This window comes from Hyperoodon ampullatus (genome assembly GCF_949752795.1).
Source record: "Hyperoodon ampullatus genome assembly, chromosome: 14".
Taxonomy (NCBI): Eukaryota; Metazoa; Chordata; class Mammalia; order Artiodactyla; family Ziphiidae; genus Hyperoodon; species Hyperoodon ampullatus.
In genome coordinates, this window is record NC_136927.1 from 65,471,372 (window position 1) to 65,491,987 (window position 20,616).

Here is a 20,616-nt window from a genome sequence, read left to right on the forward strand (position 1 = left end):
CGTTTCTGTGCGAGGGCTTTCTCTAGTTACGGCAAGCTGGGTCCACTCTTCATCGCGATGCGCGGGCCTCTCACTATCGCGGCCTCTCACTGCGGAGCACGGGCTCCAGACGCACAGGCTCAGTAGTTGTGGCTCACGGGCTTGGCTGCTCCGCGGCATGTGGGATCTTCCCAGACCAGGGCTCGAACCCGTGTCCCCTGCATTGGCAGGCAGATTCTCAACCACTGCACCACCAGGGAAGCCCTGCATAAGCTTTTTTTTAAAAAATAATAATAATTTATTTATTTGGCTGCACTGGGTCTTTCTTGCAGCACACAGGATCTTTGTTGCTGCATGCAGGATTTTCATTGCCACGTGTGGGATCTTTAGTTGTGGTGTGCAGGATCTTTAGTTGCGGTGTGTGGAATCTTTAGTTGCAGTGCGTAGGATCTTTAGTTGTGACATGCTGGATCTTTTAGTTGCGGCATGTGGGATCTAGTTCCCGGACCAGGGATCGAACCCGGTCCCCTGCATTGGGAGCATGGAGTCTTAACCACTGGACCACCAGGGAAGTCCCTGTGTAAGCTTTTTGTAGATATGCTTTTGTATCAGCTGTGAGAACAGTTACAAATATTTGTACCCACTTTGGCATCCGTCTTTTGGCTTGTCTGATAGATTTTTTTGTTTTTGTGAGGTCAAATATATCAAACTTTTCTTTAATGGCTTTTGAGATTTGAATAGCAGTTGCTTCCTCATTGGAAGTTCATAACAGTTTATAGAAAAGTCAATAAAAGAATTTTTCATGGTTTCTTCTGGTACTTTTGAGGTTTCATTTATCTTTTAAAAACCGTGTAAGTATTTGATCCGCCTGGAATTTATCCTGGTATAAGGTGAAGGCTCTCACTACACAGTTGTCCCAACACCATGCCTTATTATTGAAACGCCACCTTTATTTACTCTATTTCCGTATGTAGTTTGGATCTCATTCTGGATTCTCTCTTCCATTGGTCTCTCTGTCTATATATTTACTTGTACAATTCTATTTTAATTATTATACCTTTATAATATTTTAAAAATATCTGGTAGGGCTAGTACCCCCTTTTGTTCTTTTTAATAAATTTCCTGGCTATTAGAATCAGCTTCTGTATAGTTCCAGAGCTACTAACTTATTATTTTGTTGGCATTACATTATTTTTATATATTAATCCAAGGAGAACTGTCATCCTTATGATAATGACTCTTGCTATCCAGGAATAAAGTACAACTTTCCATTCATTGACTTAAGTCTCCATGTCCTTCAAATATTTAAAAATTTTCTTTACACAGACCTTGCATGTTTTTATTCTTAGTCTCAGATTTATTCTTAGATATTTTATCTTTTCTGTTATTGTTCTTGTTCACTTCTAAATTTAAACTTTTGGGGAATTCCCTAGTGATCCAGTGGTTAGGACTCAGCGCTCTCACTGCTGGAGGGCAGGGCCCTGGGTTCAATCCCTGGTCGGGGAACTAAGATCCCTCAAGCCGCGTGGCACAGCTGCCCTCCCCCCGCCAAGAAAAAATTTAAACTTTTATTTTTAATATATATTTAAAAAAATTTTTCACCGCACCACGGCATGCGGGATCTTAGTTCCCCAACCAGGGATTGAACCCACGCCCCCTGCAGTGGAAGTGCAGAGTCTTAACCACTGGACCGCCAGGGAAGTTCCAATTTAAACTTTTTAAAAATGAATAATGTAGGGCTTTCCTGGTGGCGCAGTGGTTGAGAGTCCGCCTGCCGATGCAGGGGACACGGGTTCGTGCCCCGGTCTGGAGGGATCCCGCATGCCGCGGAGCGGCTGGGCCCGTGAGCCATGGCCGCTGGGCCTGCGTGTCTGGAGCCTGTGCTCCGCAATGGGAGAGGCCACAACAGTGAGAGGCCTGCGTACCGCCAAAAAAAAAAAATGAATAATGTATATTAGCCAGACCCACATGAAAAACGTTATTTTGAAATTTTCAACTTAGGTGTTTTTGATTCAATTTTGGTGTATCCTAGTTCTTAAGACACGAAGTCATTGGTGAGAGAGACTTCCATTCTTAATTATTAGTCTGTTTTCTGCTACTAACTGCCTTGGTTGTCTCACACCCTTTTCTTTCCCTCTGAGCCTTTAGTTTCCTCATTGGAAATGGAAGAATCTGGATCGCATCTTATCTGAAGTCTCTCTTCCAGCTCTGCCCCTGTTGATTCTGATATGATCAGCCCATAAAAACCCTTTGATCCTGGGGCCTATCTGACTCCAAGTGGCTGAGGACTGTGAGCTTTTTCCCTTGTGGCCAGGCTGGTGGCTCACCCTCCAGACCATATTGGAAGCTCGCTGTCCACTTTCCAGAGCTATCCATTTGGTTGGGTAGTTAAAGGTTTAGGGCCCTGGTTTGGAATTGCTTGAAGTGTCCTAGTATCTCCTTTGGCATCCTTTTGCCTCCATTCCCTCCTCTGGATCCTTAGCCCTCAGGCTTGCTATCCTCAGGCCAGCCACATGTCTGTCTCCCAGTGCTGCCCTCATCCTCTGCTCTTTTCTTTCCCTCTCTGCCTCTTGCCCCTTCTCTCTTTCCCCCTTCCCCAGGGAAGGCAGTGGAGCCTAGGGGTTAAAAGAACTAGCCTTGCAGTCAGCCAGGCTTGTGTTCTGATCCACTGTTGTGTCTTCTCAGCTGTGTGACCGTTGGTAAGGTTTAGAAAGAACAAATGCAAAGCGCTAGCATATGTTGAGTCCAGGAGGCATCAAAGTGAGTTAGCCTACCCATTCGTAACAGTAATAAGCTCTTAATACATAAAAGTTGTGTGCTGGGCTCTACTATATGAATTTTGACATGTGACCCATTGATTCCTCACAAACAGCCCCACACGGTTAGTAGGAATAGTATCCTATTTTGCACATGGGGAAACTGAAGCCCAGGGTGGGGAAGTGACCTGTGCAAGGTCACGCAGCTAATGAATGTCTGAGACAGAATTCAAACTCAGGTTTTTGTCTTTCTAAGTTAACCTCCCTCTAAGGACTTAAACAGTTTTTCCTTTCTCTTTATAAAGTGGTAAGAAAAGTGAAAGCCTCTAGAAATGGGAGGGAAAATAGTCATTTTTCTGAGATCAGTACTGTTTAATTTAAATGTTCTTCATCTGTGCTGTCCAGTACGGTAGCCAATAGCCTCATATGGCTGTTGAGCACTAAAGATGTGGCTAGTGGGACTAAGGAACTGAATTTTAAACTTAGTTTGTTAACTTAAATGTTAAAAGCACAGGTGGCTAGTGGCTGCTCTGGAAGAGTGGTTGCAGCTCAGCTCCCACTCCCTCCTCCTCCTCTCCCTCCCTCCTGCTTCCGCCTCCCACTGCCCCTTTCCCCCCACAGGTGGGTCTTATTTTTGGATGGAGGATTCCTTCTGAGTTTAATGTTTATTGCTTCTTTAATTCTAACAGTGTGAAGAGTGCCAGTGCTGGCAGCATGGGGTCTGCATGGGATTACTGGAAGAAAATGTGCCTGAGAAATACACCTGTTATGTTTGCCAAGACCCTCCAGGTAGAGATTTCTAGAGTCAGGGGTATTAACAATATGTAGCCTTTTCCTTAGCACAGCTGGCGGTGAAGCAGCCTGAGTGTCTGTGGTCTTGAGACTCATTTCTTCAGCATCGGCTAGACTCTGCCTCCTCCTCGCCTTTGTTGCTAGCTCACCTGGTGGCCAGCTGTCCTGAACTTGGCAGTAAGAGAGCATGTATGAAGAGGTTCACCTAGTGGAAGGCCTGGCCTTGAGCTAGAATTTTGTGGTGTGTGTGTGTGGGGGTGGGGGTAAAAATCATATAACATGAGCTCTACCCTCTTAACAAATTTCTAAGTGTACAGTACAGTATTCTTTATAAACTATAAGCACAATGTTGTATAGCAGATCTCTAGAACTGTTTCATCTTGTACGACTGAAACTCTGTATAAACTATGGAACGCTGTACCGATTTGCATGTCATCCTGGCGTAGGGGCCATGCTAATCTTTTCTCTGTTGTTCTAGTTTTAGAATATGTGCTGCCAGAGCGAGCACCTTTTCCTTTTCTTGAGAGTTCATGAGGATGTGGGCTGTGTCCTTGGCTTTTCAGGGCTGTTGAAGGGTTGGAAACCGGCCTCTGCTCCCTCTGGTGGCATCTGCCTTCCATTGCATCATTGCCACCTGAAAGGGAGATATGCCCTTGAGGGGAGGGGAAAGGTGTGTTTGCAAAGAGCCTGTCTGCCACCCAGAGCAGTGAATTAATTTCTTAGGATCAGTTTGTTTCATTGTTCCTTGACCGCAGGGCTGGCCTATGGCTCTTGGGTTCCCCTTTCCAGAAATCTCAGGGGTGGATTATAAATCTGTGGTTCTTGTCTTGCTGTCAGTGGGATGTGACATCGTCTCCATTCATCACCTGTAAGGTTGCTCCCCTTGGGTCCAGTCCCATGATCCCCTTACAGCTAGACAACGCTGGAGAGCCTCTGCTTCTGTTATTCCTTTTTGTCCTATGAGGTGGGCCTGATAGGAGCTCCTATTCCTATTTTTGCTTATGAGGAAGAAATTGATGCCCAGGGAAATGAATGACTTTCCTAATCTCATGAAGAAGATTGGAATTAGAACTGACCTGTGGGACCAAGTCTCTTGATTTTGCTGGTTGTATAGGGAGGGACTGGGCTACCACAGTTCATTTTCCAGCAAGTAGGTCCCCCTGGGGCCTGATAACCTCTGTTGTGACACTGTGTCTTCTTGTGCTAGATTAGTCTATAGACAGAGAGCAATCTGCCTCTGTTTTTCCCTTTATCCCAAGGAAAGAATATGGTCAGAAGATTAGTCCATAAGTCATAGAATATAATTGATGGGCAGGATCTCAGAGACCACTTAGTTTAGCCTTGACATTTAACAGGCAAGCAACAGGCCCAGAAGGGACATGATTGGCCTAAGATCACTCAGACAGTTAGTGCTAGATAGGAGAGGACAACTGGTGTCTCTGACCTTTGTCTTGTAAAACAGGTAGTGCTGCTTTGAATCCTGCTGCTCAGGCTACCTCTGTGGCAGCTGCCTCTGAGATTCCACACATAATCCCCGGGACTCCTTTAGGGCACCATTTAAAAACCTCTTTTGTCTACTTTATTGTCTCTCACTCTTTCCGTCCACTTTTCTCTTTTTAGAAATCATGTACACCATCTTTATCAATCCCTATGCACTTTCTGAACTTTTATAAAAATTGCCAAGACTGGGAATAGATTCCTTGAATTGAGCACTCAGTGACTGTCACATTTATTGACTATGTTTGATTCTGCAGTCTTGGGCCAGAAGTTTAATCTAACAGATCTATTCTTTAAAGGTTACTTAAAGGTGTTGTTAACAGAGTGGAGGTGCATCTCACCATGTGTCTTAGAAAAGCCAGAAAGAGCGCAAGGACCTTGATAGGGTTTGCCCGGGTTATATTAGGGTCTTAATAGCCATTGAGAGGTGAACAGCAGTCTGATTGGAAGCTGTTTCCTGGGCTTTTACAGCAGGAAACACTGTGCCAAGTCACGTGTGGTTGTGTTTTCAGTCCTTCCTTAGGATCCCTGTAATGAACAGGACCGCTGAAGCTGTTTGGTTCATCTGTCATTGTTACAGATGGGAAATGGAGGTCCAGAGAAGGGAGTGGGGGGCTGACCATTCATTTAGTTAGGCGGTAGGTGGCACTTGGGGCTTCTTTCCATTTGATAAATCCATTCACGATGCCTTTTGCCAGACACTGAGGACATAACCATGAACAAAACAATTCCTATTCTTCTGGCTTTGAGTGGGGTTTGGACCAGCAACAGATGTCAAAATAAGTCATCTAAACAAGAACATGTTAGGTAGGGATGAATGCTTTGAGGGGGCAAAAGCCCTCAGATCGGGAATGACTAGGAGGCACGGAAGAGGCTCTCGTACTTTGGGAGGTAACCAACGCCCTCTCTGAGGAGGTGGTAAGGAGCCAGTCCTGCAAAGGCCTTGGGGAATAGTGCTCCAGACAGGGGTAGGGGTGCTAGAGCAGAGACCCTAAGACCAGAAAGAGCCTGAATGTGTTCCGGAAAGGGTGGGGCAAGGAGGGCAGGAAGGAGCCCGGGCCTGCCGGCCTCATTAGATCAGTCAGGGCCTTGGGTTTTCTTCTGTGCACAATAGGAAGTCATCGAAGGTTTTAAGTGGGAGAGGGACTGATGTGATTTAACTTTAACAAGATATCCAAGTTCCCACTCTACCTCTGGCCAGTTGCAGAGATGAGGAAATTTATATACTTTTCTCGCTACCTTATCCCCAGCACCTAGTAGAGAGCCCAGCATATAGTAGGTGCCAAGTAAATGTATACTGGATGAATGAATGAACAAAATGCACACACCAGTCCATCCTTCCAATAGTTTGTGTGATAATTGTGCGATGATGAAATGGTCTGGGTTTTCTTCAGACCAAGGATTAACTCTCTCATTGTCACTGCTTTAGGTCAGAGACCTGGTTTCAAGTACTGGTATGACAAGGAGTGGTTGAGCAGGGGACATATGCATGGCCTGGCATTTTTAGAAGAGAACTATTCCCACCAGAATGCCAAGAAGATTGTGGCCACCCACCAGCTTCTCGGCGATGTGCAGAGAGTGATCGAGGTTCTGCATGGCCTGCAGCTCAAGATGAGCATCTTGCAGTAAGTGTGGCACCTGCAGCTTTGGGGATGAGTCTGATTTGGTGTGGGCAGAGGGCAGGATAAATATGAGAAATTGGAAAGCCACAAAATCAGTGATAAGATGGATAAGTTTGAGACTTTTATTTAAAATTCTCAGTTACATTATTAACATTCTTTTTTAAAAAACTTAACTCTCTTGAGGTATAATTTACATATAATTAAGTTCACCCATTTTAAATGTTCATTGAGTTTTGGCAAATGTATATACAAACACTACTGTAATCAAGATACGGTGTGTGGGGACTTCCCTGGCGGTCCAGTGGTTAAGACACCACACTTCCAGTGCAGGGGGTGCAGGTTCGATCCTTGGTCAGGGAACTAAGATCCCACATGCCACATGGTGCGGCCAAAAAATAAAATAAAATAAAATGCCTTAGAAAGAAAAAGAAAAAGAAATGGTGTATTTATAGTTTGTTTTTTCTTTTTTTTGTACCGTTCTAAGTTGTTTTTTTCTATTTTGGCTGTGCTGGGTCTTTGTTGTGGGCTTCTCTAGTTGCAGAGCATGGGTTCAGTTGCCCCGCGGCCTGTGGGATCTTAGTTCCCAGACCAGGGATTGAACCCACGTCTGCTGCTTTGGAAGGCAGATTCTTAACCGCTGGACAACCATGTTCTGAGTTTTTGGGTTTTGGTTTTTAAACTGTGGTAAGATATACATAATGTAAAGTTTGCTATCTTAACCATTTTGAAGTGTACAGTTCAGTAGTGTTAAGTACATTCACTCTGTTGCAACCAATCTCCAGAACTCCTTGTGTGGGGCAAAACAAACTCTGTACCCATTAAGCAACTTCTCTCCATTTCCCCTCCCCCAGCCGCTGACAGCCACCCTTCTACTTTCTGTCTCTCTGAATTAGACTGCTCTGGGTACTTCATATAAATGGGATTCTACAGTATTTTTCTTTTTATGACTGGCTCATTTCACTTGGCATAATGTCCTTAAGGTTTGCCTATGTTGTAAGTTGTATCAGAATTTCCTTCCTTTTTAAGGCTAAATAATATTCCATTATATGTAATGCCACACTTTGTTTATCCATTCATCCTAAACATCGTGTGTGGTTTTTTTTTTTTGGCCACACCTCACGGCTTGTGGGATCTCAGTTCCCCGACTAGGGATTGAACCTGGACTGCAGACTGTGGCAATGAAAGCCTGGAATTCTAACCACTAGACCACCAGGGAACTACCATCCTAAACATTCTTGATTGGTAAACAAAGTAAAATTGAAACAAAGTAAAATTGACATGGCAAGGAGAGGTTGAGCAGGGCACATTCAGCAAGGGTATATGTTGATTTGGGTAAAAACCAAGCTGCTATAACAAAACCAAAAAAATAAAGGCTAAACAAAATGGAATTTTCTTTCTCACATAAGCCATGGTCCAGAGGTAGGCAGGGGTCCAGGCCACGTAGGTGGCCTTTCTCCAAGATTCCAGCTATGGGCGTGGGGACTTGGGTTCCTTCTGTCTTATTGCTCTGGCATTCCATTAGGGTTAATCTCATCTGTGTGGTCTAAGCAGATGCATCTGTACCTCTACTCTGCTCTGACCCCCAGGAGGGGAGCAAGTGGTTTCATGGACACACCTAACTGCAGGAGGCTAGTAGCCAGGTGGCCGTGTGCCCTGAGCAAACTCAGGAGTGAGGGTGGAGGTGGGTGTAAGAGAAGGAAAGGATGGTTACTGGGGGAATTAGCCGTTACTGTGACGGTATCTGTTGAGGTGAACTGAATCAAGTGACCCTGTTTTGGATGTCTTAGACTAGGTATTCCCTCACATTTTATAAAATCAGAAAATTTTCCTCCATATAAGCCAAGTGAATTTCTTCTTAACGAGATGCCAGAAATTGACTGAGACAGGTGGAAGGTGAGGGCAAACCTCAGATGATGCTCCTGACTGTAAATGTTGCTGTTTCTTTTCATTTGAGGATTCAGTCAGATGGTGTTCTCTTTCTTCTCACTGAAATACCAGTGCTCCAGCCCTGTCCCATATTCCAGAACCTTGTTTGTTCTGAATCCCCATTTAGATCCTTCATCTTTAATTTTTTTATATAAATTTATTTATTTTATTTATTTATTTTTGGCTGTGTTGGGTCTTCGCTGCTGCGTGCAGGCTTTCTCTAGTTGCGGCGAGCGGGGGCTACCCTTCGTTGCAGTGCGCGGGCTTCTCATTGTGGTGGCTTCTCATTGTGGAGCACGGGCTCTAGGCGCATGGGCTTCAGAAGTTGCGGCACGTGGGCTCAGTAGTTGTGGCTCATGGGCTCTAGAGCACAGGCTCAGTAGTTGTGGCACACGGGCTTAGTTGCTCCGCGGCATGTGGGATCTTCCCGGACCAGGGATCGAATCCGTGTCCCCTGCATTGGCAGGCGGATTCTCAACCACTACTCCACCAGGGAAGCCCCTAGATCCTTCATCTTTATAGCACTGACTTTGTACTGGAATTAAATCTGACTTCTCCAAGAAGTTCAGGAGGGAGTATAGGGAGATTTTGTTAGTCATTATATATGGAGAAAAGAGCCTGGGAGACAGGGAGGTGGTCCCAGTATGTCTCTGTACACCTGGATAGTCTGCTATCACAGGCTCTGGGTCTTCATTCTCAGAAATTTTGTTCCTAAGTGACCTGGTGGATTCATTTTCAAAGGCAAACAGTAAAACTGGGAATAACTTCAAATGTTGTCATTTCAAAAGTAACATGCATGGCTGTGCATACCTTCTTCATGATTGACAGGGCTTACAAAGAAAGGCCAGGGTCATCCTTGTGTAGTAGCTGGGGCTTCAGATCTTAGCTGGGAGGGTGAAAATTGTAGGAGGGAGGAAGCAAAGACTTTTGTGATTTTCGTGCAAGAACAGGTCCATACTGTGGCCTCTATGCTCCAAGTTAACAGATTTCAGGCTACAGTAGACCTGAAAGTGAACAAGGACTCCCATTTCCTCTGATGCAATTATGATTTCAGAGGCGTGTCTGGGGTCCTAGGTTCCTGGTACAGGCTGTGGTACCCTGTTGGAAGTGGCCAGGGACCCAGGCTGCCTCGATGCTGGTGGTTTCCTCTCCTTCTCCAGTGGATCGGAGTGGTATTGAGGATTGCTAGCGTGGGAGAGCCAAGAAAGGATAGTTGTAGCCCCTTGCGAGCAGAATTTTAGGTTCTGTAAGATCATTCCATGCTGTCCTATTTATGGCCTACTCCGTTTCTGCAGGAAGGCTTCAGGAAAGTGTGTGGGGGTGGGTGGGGGGTATCTATACGTGGGAGTTGCTGCTGAGTTCCTGCTGATCTGGTTTCAGTGTTTCTCAGTTGGGACTGGTGAAGGTAATGTTTACAATTATACCATGAGATAATTCTCTGTATGTGTGGAATTGTACCGAGCATTACAGATTATTTAGCATCTCTGAATTCAGTGAACTGAATGCTGAGGTCACATATATGACAATCAGTAGTCATTGTGACAGTTGGAAAGGCTCCCACACATTTCTGCACATCTGTGAACCAAATGTGAGTAGTACCTGTCCATCCTCCCACTTGCTTGCAAACACCCCTGCCAGCTAGGAACTGCCGGTAGCTGGTGGGCCTTACTCGGGAAGCCCAGTTTTTCTTCCTCCGTCCTTTTCTCCTTTCCTTTCTTTCTTCATTTCATTTAATGATCCAAGGTTATAATGGAAGTTCTGGGTGGTAAGCAAGAGTTAAAAAGGTGAAGTTTATCTAGAGTCGTGGCTTTTAAACTTAAATATATATCCCACAGTAAGAAATACATTTTATATCACTCACGTACAAAACTGAAACTAAAATTTCACAAAACACCTACTCTTACTTAGAATGGTGCATTCTGGTATTTTCTGTTCTGTTTTTCCTTTTTTACAATTGATTATGATCCAGTAAATTAAAGCCTTTCTGTTGGGTCAAACCTCAGATGGTGAATGATTGTGGGAATCTCTGAAGTCATACACAAAGTTTTATGTACACGTATACATGTAGCAAGAGCTTTCAGATTCTCAGAAGTGTCTGTGGCCCAAAAAAGGAGCAGAATCCTTGTTCTTTAATAACAGATTTTCCTCTTTGGAATGGTGCGAACAGAAGATTTTGTTATTAATGGCCTATGCCTAGATGACTTCTGGTTACCACCTCCCTCCCGGATCACCACTGGATTTGTGTAATTGAGTGCCATTGCATGCCAGGATTATCATGGCTGTTTATTAATAAGTTAAGGTTATTTTTAGCAAGTCACATTTGAAGAGCACTTTACTGCCAACAAAGTACTGTACTTCCATTCAAATTAATTCACTTCATCTATAGCAAACTCAGTGGTTGCTGGCAGACAGGTAGATGGTTAGCCAGATTTGCAGAGGAGGAAATGGGAATGAGGCTGGCTGAGTGACTCGGCCCAGCTGCACTGCTAATCAGCGGCTGAGCTGAAATGCAGTCAGGTCTTCTGACTCCCAAGTCCAGTCCCACTCACTGTGAGTGATACAGCAAGAGCTTGCCTGGAAGTGGTCTCCTCAGAGGCTGCTGATTTACATTCCCTCTTGTGTGGCAAATAGTGGCTTGTACCAGTTGGCCCAGGTGGGAGGTCTTCCCCCCTATTGGAAAGCCCCTGCAGTGGTCCCAGGTACTCCAAAGCCCTCTCTGTGTTTGCCCTCCCAACAGAAGCCGGGAACATCCTGATCTGCAGCTGTGGTGTCAGCCTTGGAAACAGCATCTGGCGGAGGGGAGATCTCATTCCAAACACATCCATGTCACTGAAGCCAAGAGCAGGGAGGAAGCCCCAAGCTATAGAACTTTGAATGGGGCGGTGGAGAAGCCTCTGCCCCTGCCGTTGCCCCGGTCTGTGGAGGAGTCATATATCACCAGCGAGCACTGCTACCAGAAGCCCCGCACCTACTACCCTGCTGTGGAACAGAAGCTGGTGGTGGAGACCCGGCGCTCTGCCCTTGACGATGCAGTCAACCCCCTCCACGAGAATGGTGACGATTCCCTCTCTCCGCGCCTGGGCTGGCCTCTAGAACAAGACAGGAGCAGAGGGGACAGTGACCCCAAACCCAGCTCCCCAAAGGTATGGGGCTCGCTTGTACTGGTTCTTAATTCAGTGTTTGAGTGCTTGTACCTTCTCCTCCTAGGGCTAAATGTTCTGTGGAAGATGTTCATTATAGAGTTGTATTTACTGTAAAACTGTATATAAATTTGCTTATCATAGATGTTTTTTGGTCTGTTAAAATGAGTACAAAGTCAAGAGAGCCCACTTAAACCCCAAAGATCATTGGTTCTAGGAAATGTCCACAAAATGGCAGAGTCGGGGGCAGGGTGTGGAGAGGTGGGAGGTAGCAGGGGAAAAGGGTTGACTGGAACTTGATAAATGGAAGTAAGTTAGGAAAGTGAGTTTTTTTCTTCAATGCAACATATAGTTGCCCGTGGGTGCTAATCCTTCGCACGAGCAAAGAATGAGTCGGGTGTTTTGTTAGGCATAAGGTTTTCAGTACAATTCTATGCTGGCTTTACTTTTCACTTTGCAGCCCTGACATAGGAACAGTCCATTTTGTCAAAATATTTGCTGGTTTCATCAGTTTTCCCAAGAGATAACTCTCAGTTTCTTGTTATTCAAGTCATTCTCTTCTGGAGACCCCTGTGTTCTCTTGCCAGTGTTCACTGGTCTCATTCTGCGCTGTCCTCAGTTGTCAGTGAGGATTTGTGTGATTTGAGAACTTCTCCACCCTTGTCATACTTACTTTCACAGACTTCATTTTGTGGGATGGTATCACCAGCATAAGTCCACTGCTGCATCTTGCCGAGGGGGAGCATCCTAGGTTAGAAGCCCCTCAAGGGTGGGCATTATACCTCGTTCAGCCTGTATCCTTGCGAGGGTCTAAACAGTGCAGGATGAGGCTGGTGAGGACATAGTCTTTGGAGACAGACCCAGTTTCAAGTCAGGGCTCAGCCACTTGCTGTGTGATTCTGAGCAGGTCACTTCACCTCCTCAGACGTGTCGCCTTACCGGCTGTCGAGTGGAGCCAGTGGCAGTGCCCTCTCAGTTACTGTGCAGCATATCTGTGAAAAGCTCTCAGAACATGGCTTTGCACATAGTCACCCCTAAATAAATGTTAAGTAGAACCTGTTTCATTTCAAATGAGTGAATGAAAGGTTGCGGTCACAAACCCCAGAAAAGGTTTATGGTCATGCAGACTAGGCAAATTGACTAGAGGTGTCTGGCACATCATGAAAAAATCAGGAAATACTGGGCCTAAACAAGGCAGCTGGGGTTAAAAATCTCTTTCATTGATAGCAGGCTGACCGTAGGCCGGCACTGTGTTTTATAAACATTATCCTGTTTCATCCTCATGAACCTTTAAAGTAGGATTTACTACTTCCTTCTTTCCCATGAGGGAACAGAGGTCCAGAGAGGTGAAGTAACTCATCCAGATACATGCGTTCAGCAAGACATGGAGCTAGGACTTAAAGCTAGTTTGTCTGACATCCACATACTAACCCTTGTCTACACTCGCCCTGCCATATTCTGATCTCAGGTTTCTGGGAGCCCTTCTGTGAGGCCTACTTCAGGCCTAGGGCATTGGGCCATTCTTTGGGAAGCAGCTGTGGGATCCTCTGAGCCAGAGGTCTGTGCTGCTCTAAGGTGGTTGTTATTGATACAGCAGGCGTGCTTCTGCCCAGTGCCCAAGAGGGGAGGAACGGGTCAGGGAGGTAGAGAGTTGGGATATTCAAACTGCAACTGGGTTTTCAAATGGTTGTGGACACTGGCTGGTCGGAAAAGGGGCTGGGAGCTGTCTCCATGCAGTAACTTCAATGTTGTTGCATCCCCAGGTGAAGGAATATGTCTCCAGAAAGGTCCTACCTGAGGAAGCCCCCGCTCGGAAGCTGCTGGACAGAGGCGGAGAGGGGCTGCTGAGCTCCCAGCACCAGTGGCAGTTTAACCTGCTGACGCATGTGGAGTCTCTTCAGGACGAAGTCACGCATAGGATGGACTCCATTGAGAAGGAGCTGGACGGTAGGGCTCCCTCCTTGGCTCCCTGCACTTGGCAGGCACTGTGGATCCGCCGGGATGAGCTGCTTTCTGAACCCCTGATCTGCTCTCCAGGCACAGCTGTGTTCTTGCCTCCTCTCTGTTAGTCTCACCACCTTCATTCTCCCCTCAAGATGGCAGAGCCTTACTTTTAGTATTGATCGGGTACTTCTCAGGTTTGTGCGATGTCAGGGGTCCTGCCTCACTTTCCCAGTCCCTTCTGCCAAGGAGAGTGTGCAGAAGAGCAGCTGGACTCTGCCTGTGGGAATGTGTGATCTGAGCAGATCTTTGCTGAGCCAGGTCTGTGGGGAATTGAAACTTTGGCCTATTTGAGCTTTTAGGATGCCTGAGGATTGATCTGAAAACACCTTTTATTTCAGCCTTTCTTAAAATCTAATATGAAGCCTTCTCCTCTTTATCAGTAGAGATTTAAGAACTTGACTAAGTCATTTATGTAGCCCCTGGGTATTTGTCCCAGATGTTAGTGGTAACAAATGGGCTTGGAGGACTGAACTCTTGATCCCCAGGATGTTGTCAGTTTGCTTTTTGAAGACAAACTTCCTTCTTGATTGTTTGTTGTCTTATTCTCTTATTTCCTAATTACTTGTTTTCATCCTTAGAAAGGAGACTGATTAAGAAATAAATGTTCTATTTGAGGATTCTGAGTACAGCCAGGCTGTTATTACTGTAATTGGGGATGAAATAACTCAGAAGAAAAATGCCATGTGTTATGTAAGCAAGGGTCACAAGGTATGGCTGAAGCCGGGCCAGGGGAGGAGAGCTGCTGTGAGGGGAAGTGATAACAGGAAGGCTTCCTGGAGCTCCTGGGACTGAAGCAGAGCCCTGAAGAGAGTGATGTTTTCTGCTACAGGGGCGGTGACTGAGGGTGGCTGATAAGAGGACTGGCTCGACTGGGAAGGGGTTGGCCCTGTTGGAGGACAGTGCAAGGACGAGAGCCTAACATGCCCTCATGCTTTCTTTCCTGCCCCGGAGGCAAACCTGCGGAACCAGGAATGGGAGGCCAGTCCAGGGTCCAATTGTGAGGGCATTTCTGGAAGGCGGAGTGTTTCTGTCTCTCTTTCACTCCTGAAAGGTCTCCTTGGGCTCCTTAGAACTGTAGCTGATGCCAGGTCTGTGAAAAACCGTGCTATTAGAAAGCTGAAAGAGGATCGAATGCCAGACTGAAAATTGTAGTTTCAGACAGTGGCGGTAGAATTGGCTCTGGGTCCCTGAGAAGAGGCTTAGCACCATGGAAACAGGGCGAAGGTTCTGTTGTTGCCAAAGGAACCTGCCCCTAGGGGAAAAGTCAGAGCCTTCTTTCTTTCTTCCTTCCTTCCTCCCTCCCTCCCTCCCTCCCTTCCTTCTATTTTATTTTTGGCTGTGTTGGGTCTTAGTTGCGGCACGCAGGATCTTCATGGCGGCATGCGGGATCTTTTGTTGCGGCATGTGGGCTTCTCTCTCTCTAGCTGTGGCAGATGGGCTCCAGAGCGCGTGGGCTCTGTAGTTTGTGGCATGTGGGCTCTCCAGTTGAGGCATGCGGGCTTGGTTGCCCCGAGGCATGTGGGATCTTAGTTCCGCAACCAGGGATCAAACCCACATCCCCTGCATTGGAAGGCAGATTCTTTAACTGGACCACCAGGGAAGTCCCAAGCTTGGGCTGCTCCAGCCCTGAGTTCACTGAGTGGTCAGTGTGGCCAGGATGATAAGCCTGGGCTCCCTTCTCTGGCCTTCCAGAGGACTGCTGTGTCCTGCTCATCTGGGGCCACATACTCTGTTCTTGTTCTGATATTCCAGGCCCCGAGAGGTACTGGAAGCATGAAAATCAATTATAAAGTTTAAAGATTTTATTCAGGTAAACAGAGTTTGCATTGTATTTAATTAAGATTCATCAGAATCCCATTTTACTTCTACTATCTTCATTTCATCTAAATACCATCAAGATAAACTGAACTTTTATAGGAATTTGGATACAATATTCCTTTTTAAAAAGTCTGATAAGCTATTGTATTGACTTTTAAAAATGTCATTGTTGGGCTTCCCTGGTGGCACAGTGGTTGAGAGTCCGCCTGCCGATGCAGGGGACATGGGTTCGTGCCCCGGTCCGGGAAGATCTCACATGCCGCAGAGCGGCTGGGCCCGTGAGCCGTGGCCACTGAGCCTGCGCGTTCGGAGCCTGTGCTCCGCAACGGAAGAGACCACAACAGTGAGAGGCCCACGCACGGCAAAAAAAAAAAAAAAAAAGTCATTGTTTCAGTATTAACCATTATTTAATAACTTATGTAGTTGTGTGAACAGTCTTATAAAACTAAAAGATATTTAATGACCATGAAAATACTGAATCTTTTAGCATTAGAAAGATTTTTCTTTTTAAATGTTACCTTAGTGAACATTGACCTCTATCTAGATGGTCTGGGGGAGTGTATTTGAAATGAAACTTTACCTTTATAACCTGCTGCCATTCTTGGAATCATGATACTGTTGAGAAGCTGTTGAGCTTCCTTAAAAGAGAAACTTGGGGTGATGGTCCAGCACCTGGTGTGGAGAGAAGGCTGGCTTGCTGGATGCTGGGGTCCAGAGGAGGTGCTTTTGGCTCCCACAGTTCTGGGTCTGGTCTTCTTCGTTCCTGCTAGAGAGAAGACATCCACCTTAGGGGCTCCAAACACTCCTCTTAACCAAGTTCAGACACTATGAGTGGCCTAGACTCTTCTAGTCTGCACACTGACTGATGCTCTTTCTCCCTGTGCGTGCCTGCTGGGTCACCATGGTGTTGGGGGACGTCTTGGGTGAGCCCGAACCAGATCTGAGGTAGTTCCAGTAGCTTTAAGAGGGACCTCTCAGCAATTGTAGGATCATCTTGCCCAGGACAGACAGACTGACATTTTCTCTTGGAATCAACCCAGCCAGCCTTGACTGCCTTAGACTCACCCAGATGGGCTCTTACAGCATTAACTTGGAGTCTTTTCTCCATTTACTCTTTTTTTATTTTATTTATTTTATTTTTTATTTTTTATTTTTTGCGGTACGCGGGCCTCTCACTGTTGTGGCCTCTCCCATTGCGGAGCACAGGCTCCGGACGCGCAGGCTCAGCGGCCATGGCTCACGGGCCCATCCGCTTCGCGGCATGTGGGACCCTCCCGGACCGGGGCACGAACCCGTGTCCCCTGCATCGGCAGGCGGACTCTCAACCACTGCGCCACCGGGGAAGCCCCTACTCTTTTTTTTAAAAAAGGATTTATTTATGCATGCATGCCAGGTCTTTGGGATCTTCGTTGCCACGTGTGGGATCTTTAGTTGCGGCATGTGGGATCTAGTTCCCTGATCAGGGATCAAACCTGGGTCCCCTGCATTGGGAGCGTGGAGTCTTAACCACTGGACCACCAGGGAAGTCCCCCCTCCATTTACTCTTGTGCTCTTTAGCTGAGCAGTTCCTGTCTCTCTCTAGTCTATGGACTTCTTTTTCTTTTTTTTTTTTAATAAGACTTACTGTTGTATTGAAACTGGTCACTATGGAGTTTTTCTTGCCTAGGAGGTCTCTGGTCACTGTCATTTAACTTTGATCCTTTACTCTTGGTTTTCAAGTTCCGTCTGAGAAGTCAGTTTTATATTTCTTATTTTCAAGTCCTTGTACTTATTGGGATCAGGAGGAGGGAAGGTTCCTTCTCCTTGGAACCCCCGAGTACCAACAAGAAACCTGATGGAGGAAGGTGAACTCTGAGGAGCCCGAGCATTCAGTGGGGCATATCGCTGGGCTGTTCCTGCATTCTCTCACTGCCTCTGTTGAGAACCTACTATGTACCAGGCATAGTTGAGTGTTAGGGATATAATGGTGAGTAAGGCAGACTCTGCCTCTGCTCTCATGGAGCCTGATCTTATGTTAGAGACAGATATTAATTAAATCATCCCGTTATGTTTAATTACAAACCAGGATAAGTGCTCCAAAGGAGAGCAAGTGATAGCATAGCACCTGTGACACAGGGACCAGATTCAGATTGTAGAGTTGGGGAAGGCTTCCCTGAGAAGTAACTTGCAGGGAACAAAGGATTTAGAAAGGTGGGAAGGAAGATGGAGGGCTGGTCTGAGGAAGGCAGAGGATTGTGTATGAGGCTGCAGGCTGCTTGAGGAACAGGCACTGTGTGGTCTTCCTCTTTCTGCACTCTGGCTCCAGGGTCCAGATGGTGCTCAGTAGAGCTTGGTACACGGACTAGAAAGGCTACAGGCAGACCAGGGTAAGCACAGGGCCTACCTGGAGGGGCTGGCTCTTGTCAGAGGTGCAGGGCTCCGGAATGGCCCCTCCCCACATGCCAGAGCTTAAGGGAGTGGCTGGGGAAGAACAAATATCTTTCTATAGAGAAATTTCTGCTCTCAGAAGCAAGACAGCTTTTTAGATATTGAACTAATTGTAGTCAAGTTTGTTAGTACTTGGACATTTTACATTAAGTATTTAGAAAATAAAATCGGAGTGTTCTGTGCTACTGATGATAGGAATCAATATGAAGCAGATCAGAATTTATGGAGACAAAAATAGACCTTTTCAAGTCCCTTTAGATTCTCATTTTTCTTAACAGAAGGCTAAAACACCAGGCTCTCTGATTTTTAACATGGGAAAGCCTTATAAAGGTGAGGTGGTAACACTGAGAAAGGTGGGTCCTTCCAAGCCGGCTAGACTATAGAGCTGCATGAATGCAATAGTCACTAGCTATGTGTGGCTATTTAAATTAATTAAAATGGAATAAAATTTAAATTCAGTTCCTCAGTTGCACTAGCCACGTTTTAAGTACTCAGTAGCTACATATGGCTAGTGGCTGTATTAGACAACACAGACATAGCCCATTTCCTTCATTGCAGAAAGTTCTGTTGGACTGCTCTGCTCTACAGCATTTGAGCTTTGTCCTGGGAGTAATACTTTGCAGAGAGGGTGATGAGTCAGTGTTGCCTGAAATGGCCCTCCCTCCCCGCCCCCCATGAGTGGGATAAAGTGCTGAAATTTTTGCTGACATTCTTGCAGATCAAGTATTGAGAACTCACCGGGTCTTCTCTCTTCTGCCTACAGTGTTGGAGAGCTGGCTGGACTACACTGGGGAGCTGGAGCCCCCGGAGCCTCTGGCCAGGCTTCCGCAGCTCAAGCATTGCATCAAGCAGCTGCTGACGGACCTGGGCAAGGTGCAACAGATCGCACTCTGCTGCTCAACATGAAACTGGGCACCCCACACTAATGGGGGCACAATCCTGGGGCACCTGCAGGAGGAGCTTCACATATTTAAATAAATAAACCTAGCATGCTGAATGCACGTGACACCGACTGACTTCAGGGATCTGGGCAGGGGTGTGATGGACTTGGACAAAGAGGCCGTTTTGGCTGCTGGAAGGGAGGGCACTCTGATCTTGAAGCCTACCAAGAAGGTAGCAAATAGACTCTTGGGATTCCCTTCTTCTGTGCACATTGTTGAATGGAGAGTGAGTCTTTTTGCACAAACTTCACTTGAAATCGTGCCACTGATGATAAATGGAATGAGAGCCAAAAAAGTTGAGTCGGAAACAGTTGTAAATTCAACTTGCAGCTTATTTAATTGACTTTTCTGTCAGGTTGGGGCACATGCCAAGCCCTCTGGTTTTCTGCCTGGCATGGATTTAGGCAGCAGGCATCATTTTCATTTTTCCAGCTTCGTGGGAATGTCGTGACCTCACCCTTCTGTGGAGGTTGGGAAGGAGCAGAGGCCTTGGCCGCCCCGCCTCCTTAGAACTCTTCACTCTCTCACCACCTCTCTTGCACGACTTCATGGTACCGGGGACAAGTTTTGTACGCTTTCACCCCAGAATTGGCTGGGTTGTGTCTTTTGTAGCAGAACCCATACAGCCTGTGGAAGAACTAGAATCTCACTGTAATAAGAATCTAGGAGGAATTCCAAACCGAAGCAGGCAGGGTCTGGAACCCAAAGAACAGCATTTTCTACCCACTTCTTGACAGCTTACCAGTTCTATTTAATGTCCAAAAAATGGTTCCCCCAAATTTGAACTCTCACTGTAAAGATTTGTTACAAAGAATGTGGTTTGGGGAATTACCTTACTTTGTATTGTTGTAAACAAACCAGATTCTACATCTGCTGCCGCTTTTCTCCTTCCCCGAAGGGTATATGTTCAGTAGTTGGCATTTTCAGAATTGTTTTAATATACTTTAACACTTTAAATTTCCTGTTTGTATTATTTTGTGAGATCAAGGTGATGATGCTGCTTAAGGTCCAGGTACAGTTTGTACCTTCTGAGACAATATTTGTTACTCTTCCAGGTTACGGTTCCACGTGTAATTGTTTTGTTTTTCCTTACTAGGCAAAGTTAAAGAAAATGTTCCATGCTTTGAGGAGTGACCCGTTTTACCATTTAGTTTTCCTGTCACTAAAGGCAAAAATCAAAGCACATCTATCCATTAACACTCACAAGTTAATTATGGGTTTATGAATCTGTAATGTTATATGCTGCAAATATTTACTATGTAAACGTGAAGTAGCCAATATCTCAATAGCAATGACAGTATCTCCAGTGACCTTTGGGATGGTTAGGCTTTAAGGTACAGGTCATTGCGGTCACAAAGCCCTCTGTACCAAGATCTGTTTCAGGGTATGCTTTGTCTAGTAATTTAACTCACCATTTGATATAAAATGAATTTAGGACAAGTTGACCTGCTGTAGCTCATCCATCAGAGGGAATACATGTGGCTATGACATCTGTAATAAAGCTGACACAATTCCTCTGTAAGAGGTTGTTTCCCATTGCTAATATTGGTGTTTCTGGTGTGGGAAGAAACACTCAAGGAGTATGCATGGCATCTGTGTTTTGCATAATTTATCAGACGGCCACATTATAAGAACTGTGTGAAGCTTGTCTGCAAGGGGAAGAAACAGGATTATTTTCTGTAGCCACAACTGTGAGGTATGGTGACTTATTAGA

At 45.8% G+C, this 20,616-nt stretch overlaps 1 protein-coding gene across 1 annotated transcript in view; it reads left to right on the plus strand.

Moving 5' to 3' along the window:
- PHF20 (PHD finger protein 20) overlaps nt 1-18,867 on the plus strand; it is a gene marked incomplete at both ends in the record, with an annotated part of 114,995 nt that extends 96,128 nt beyond the window's left edge. The window contains 5 exons of the mRNA XM_079719561.1: nt 3,425-3,524; nt 6,454-6,649; nt 11,310-11,715; nt 13,476-13,659; nt 18,725-18,867. Of these exons, the coding sequence (XP_079575687.1) occupies nt 3,425-3,524; nt 6,454-6,649; nt 11,310-11,715; nt 13,476-13,659; nt 18,725-18,867 (1,029 nt within the window). The remainder of the gene's footprint in view (nt 1-3,424; nt 3,525-6,453; nt 6,650-11,309; nt 11,716-13,475; nt 13,660-18,724) is intronic.
- Nucleotides 18,868-20,616: the final 1,749 nt, after the last annotated feature.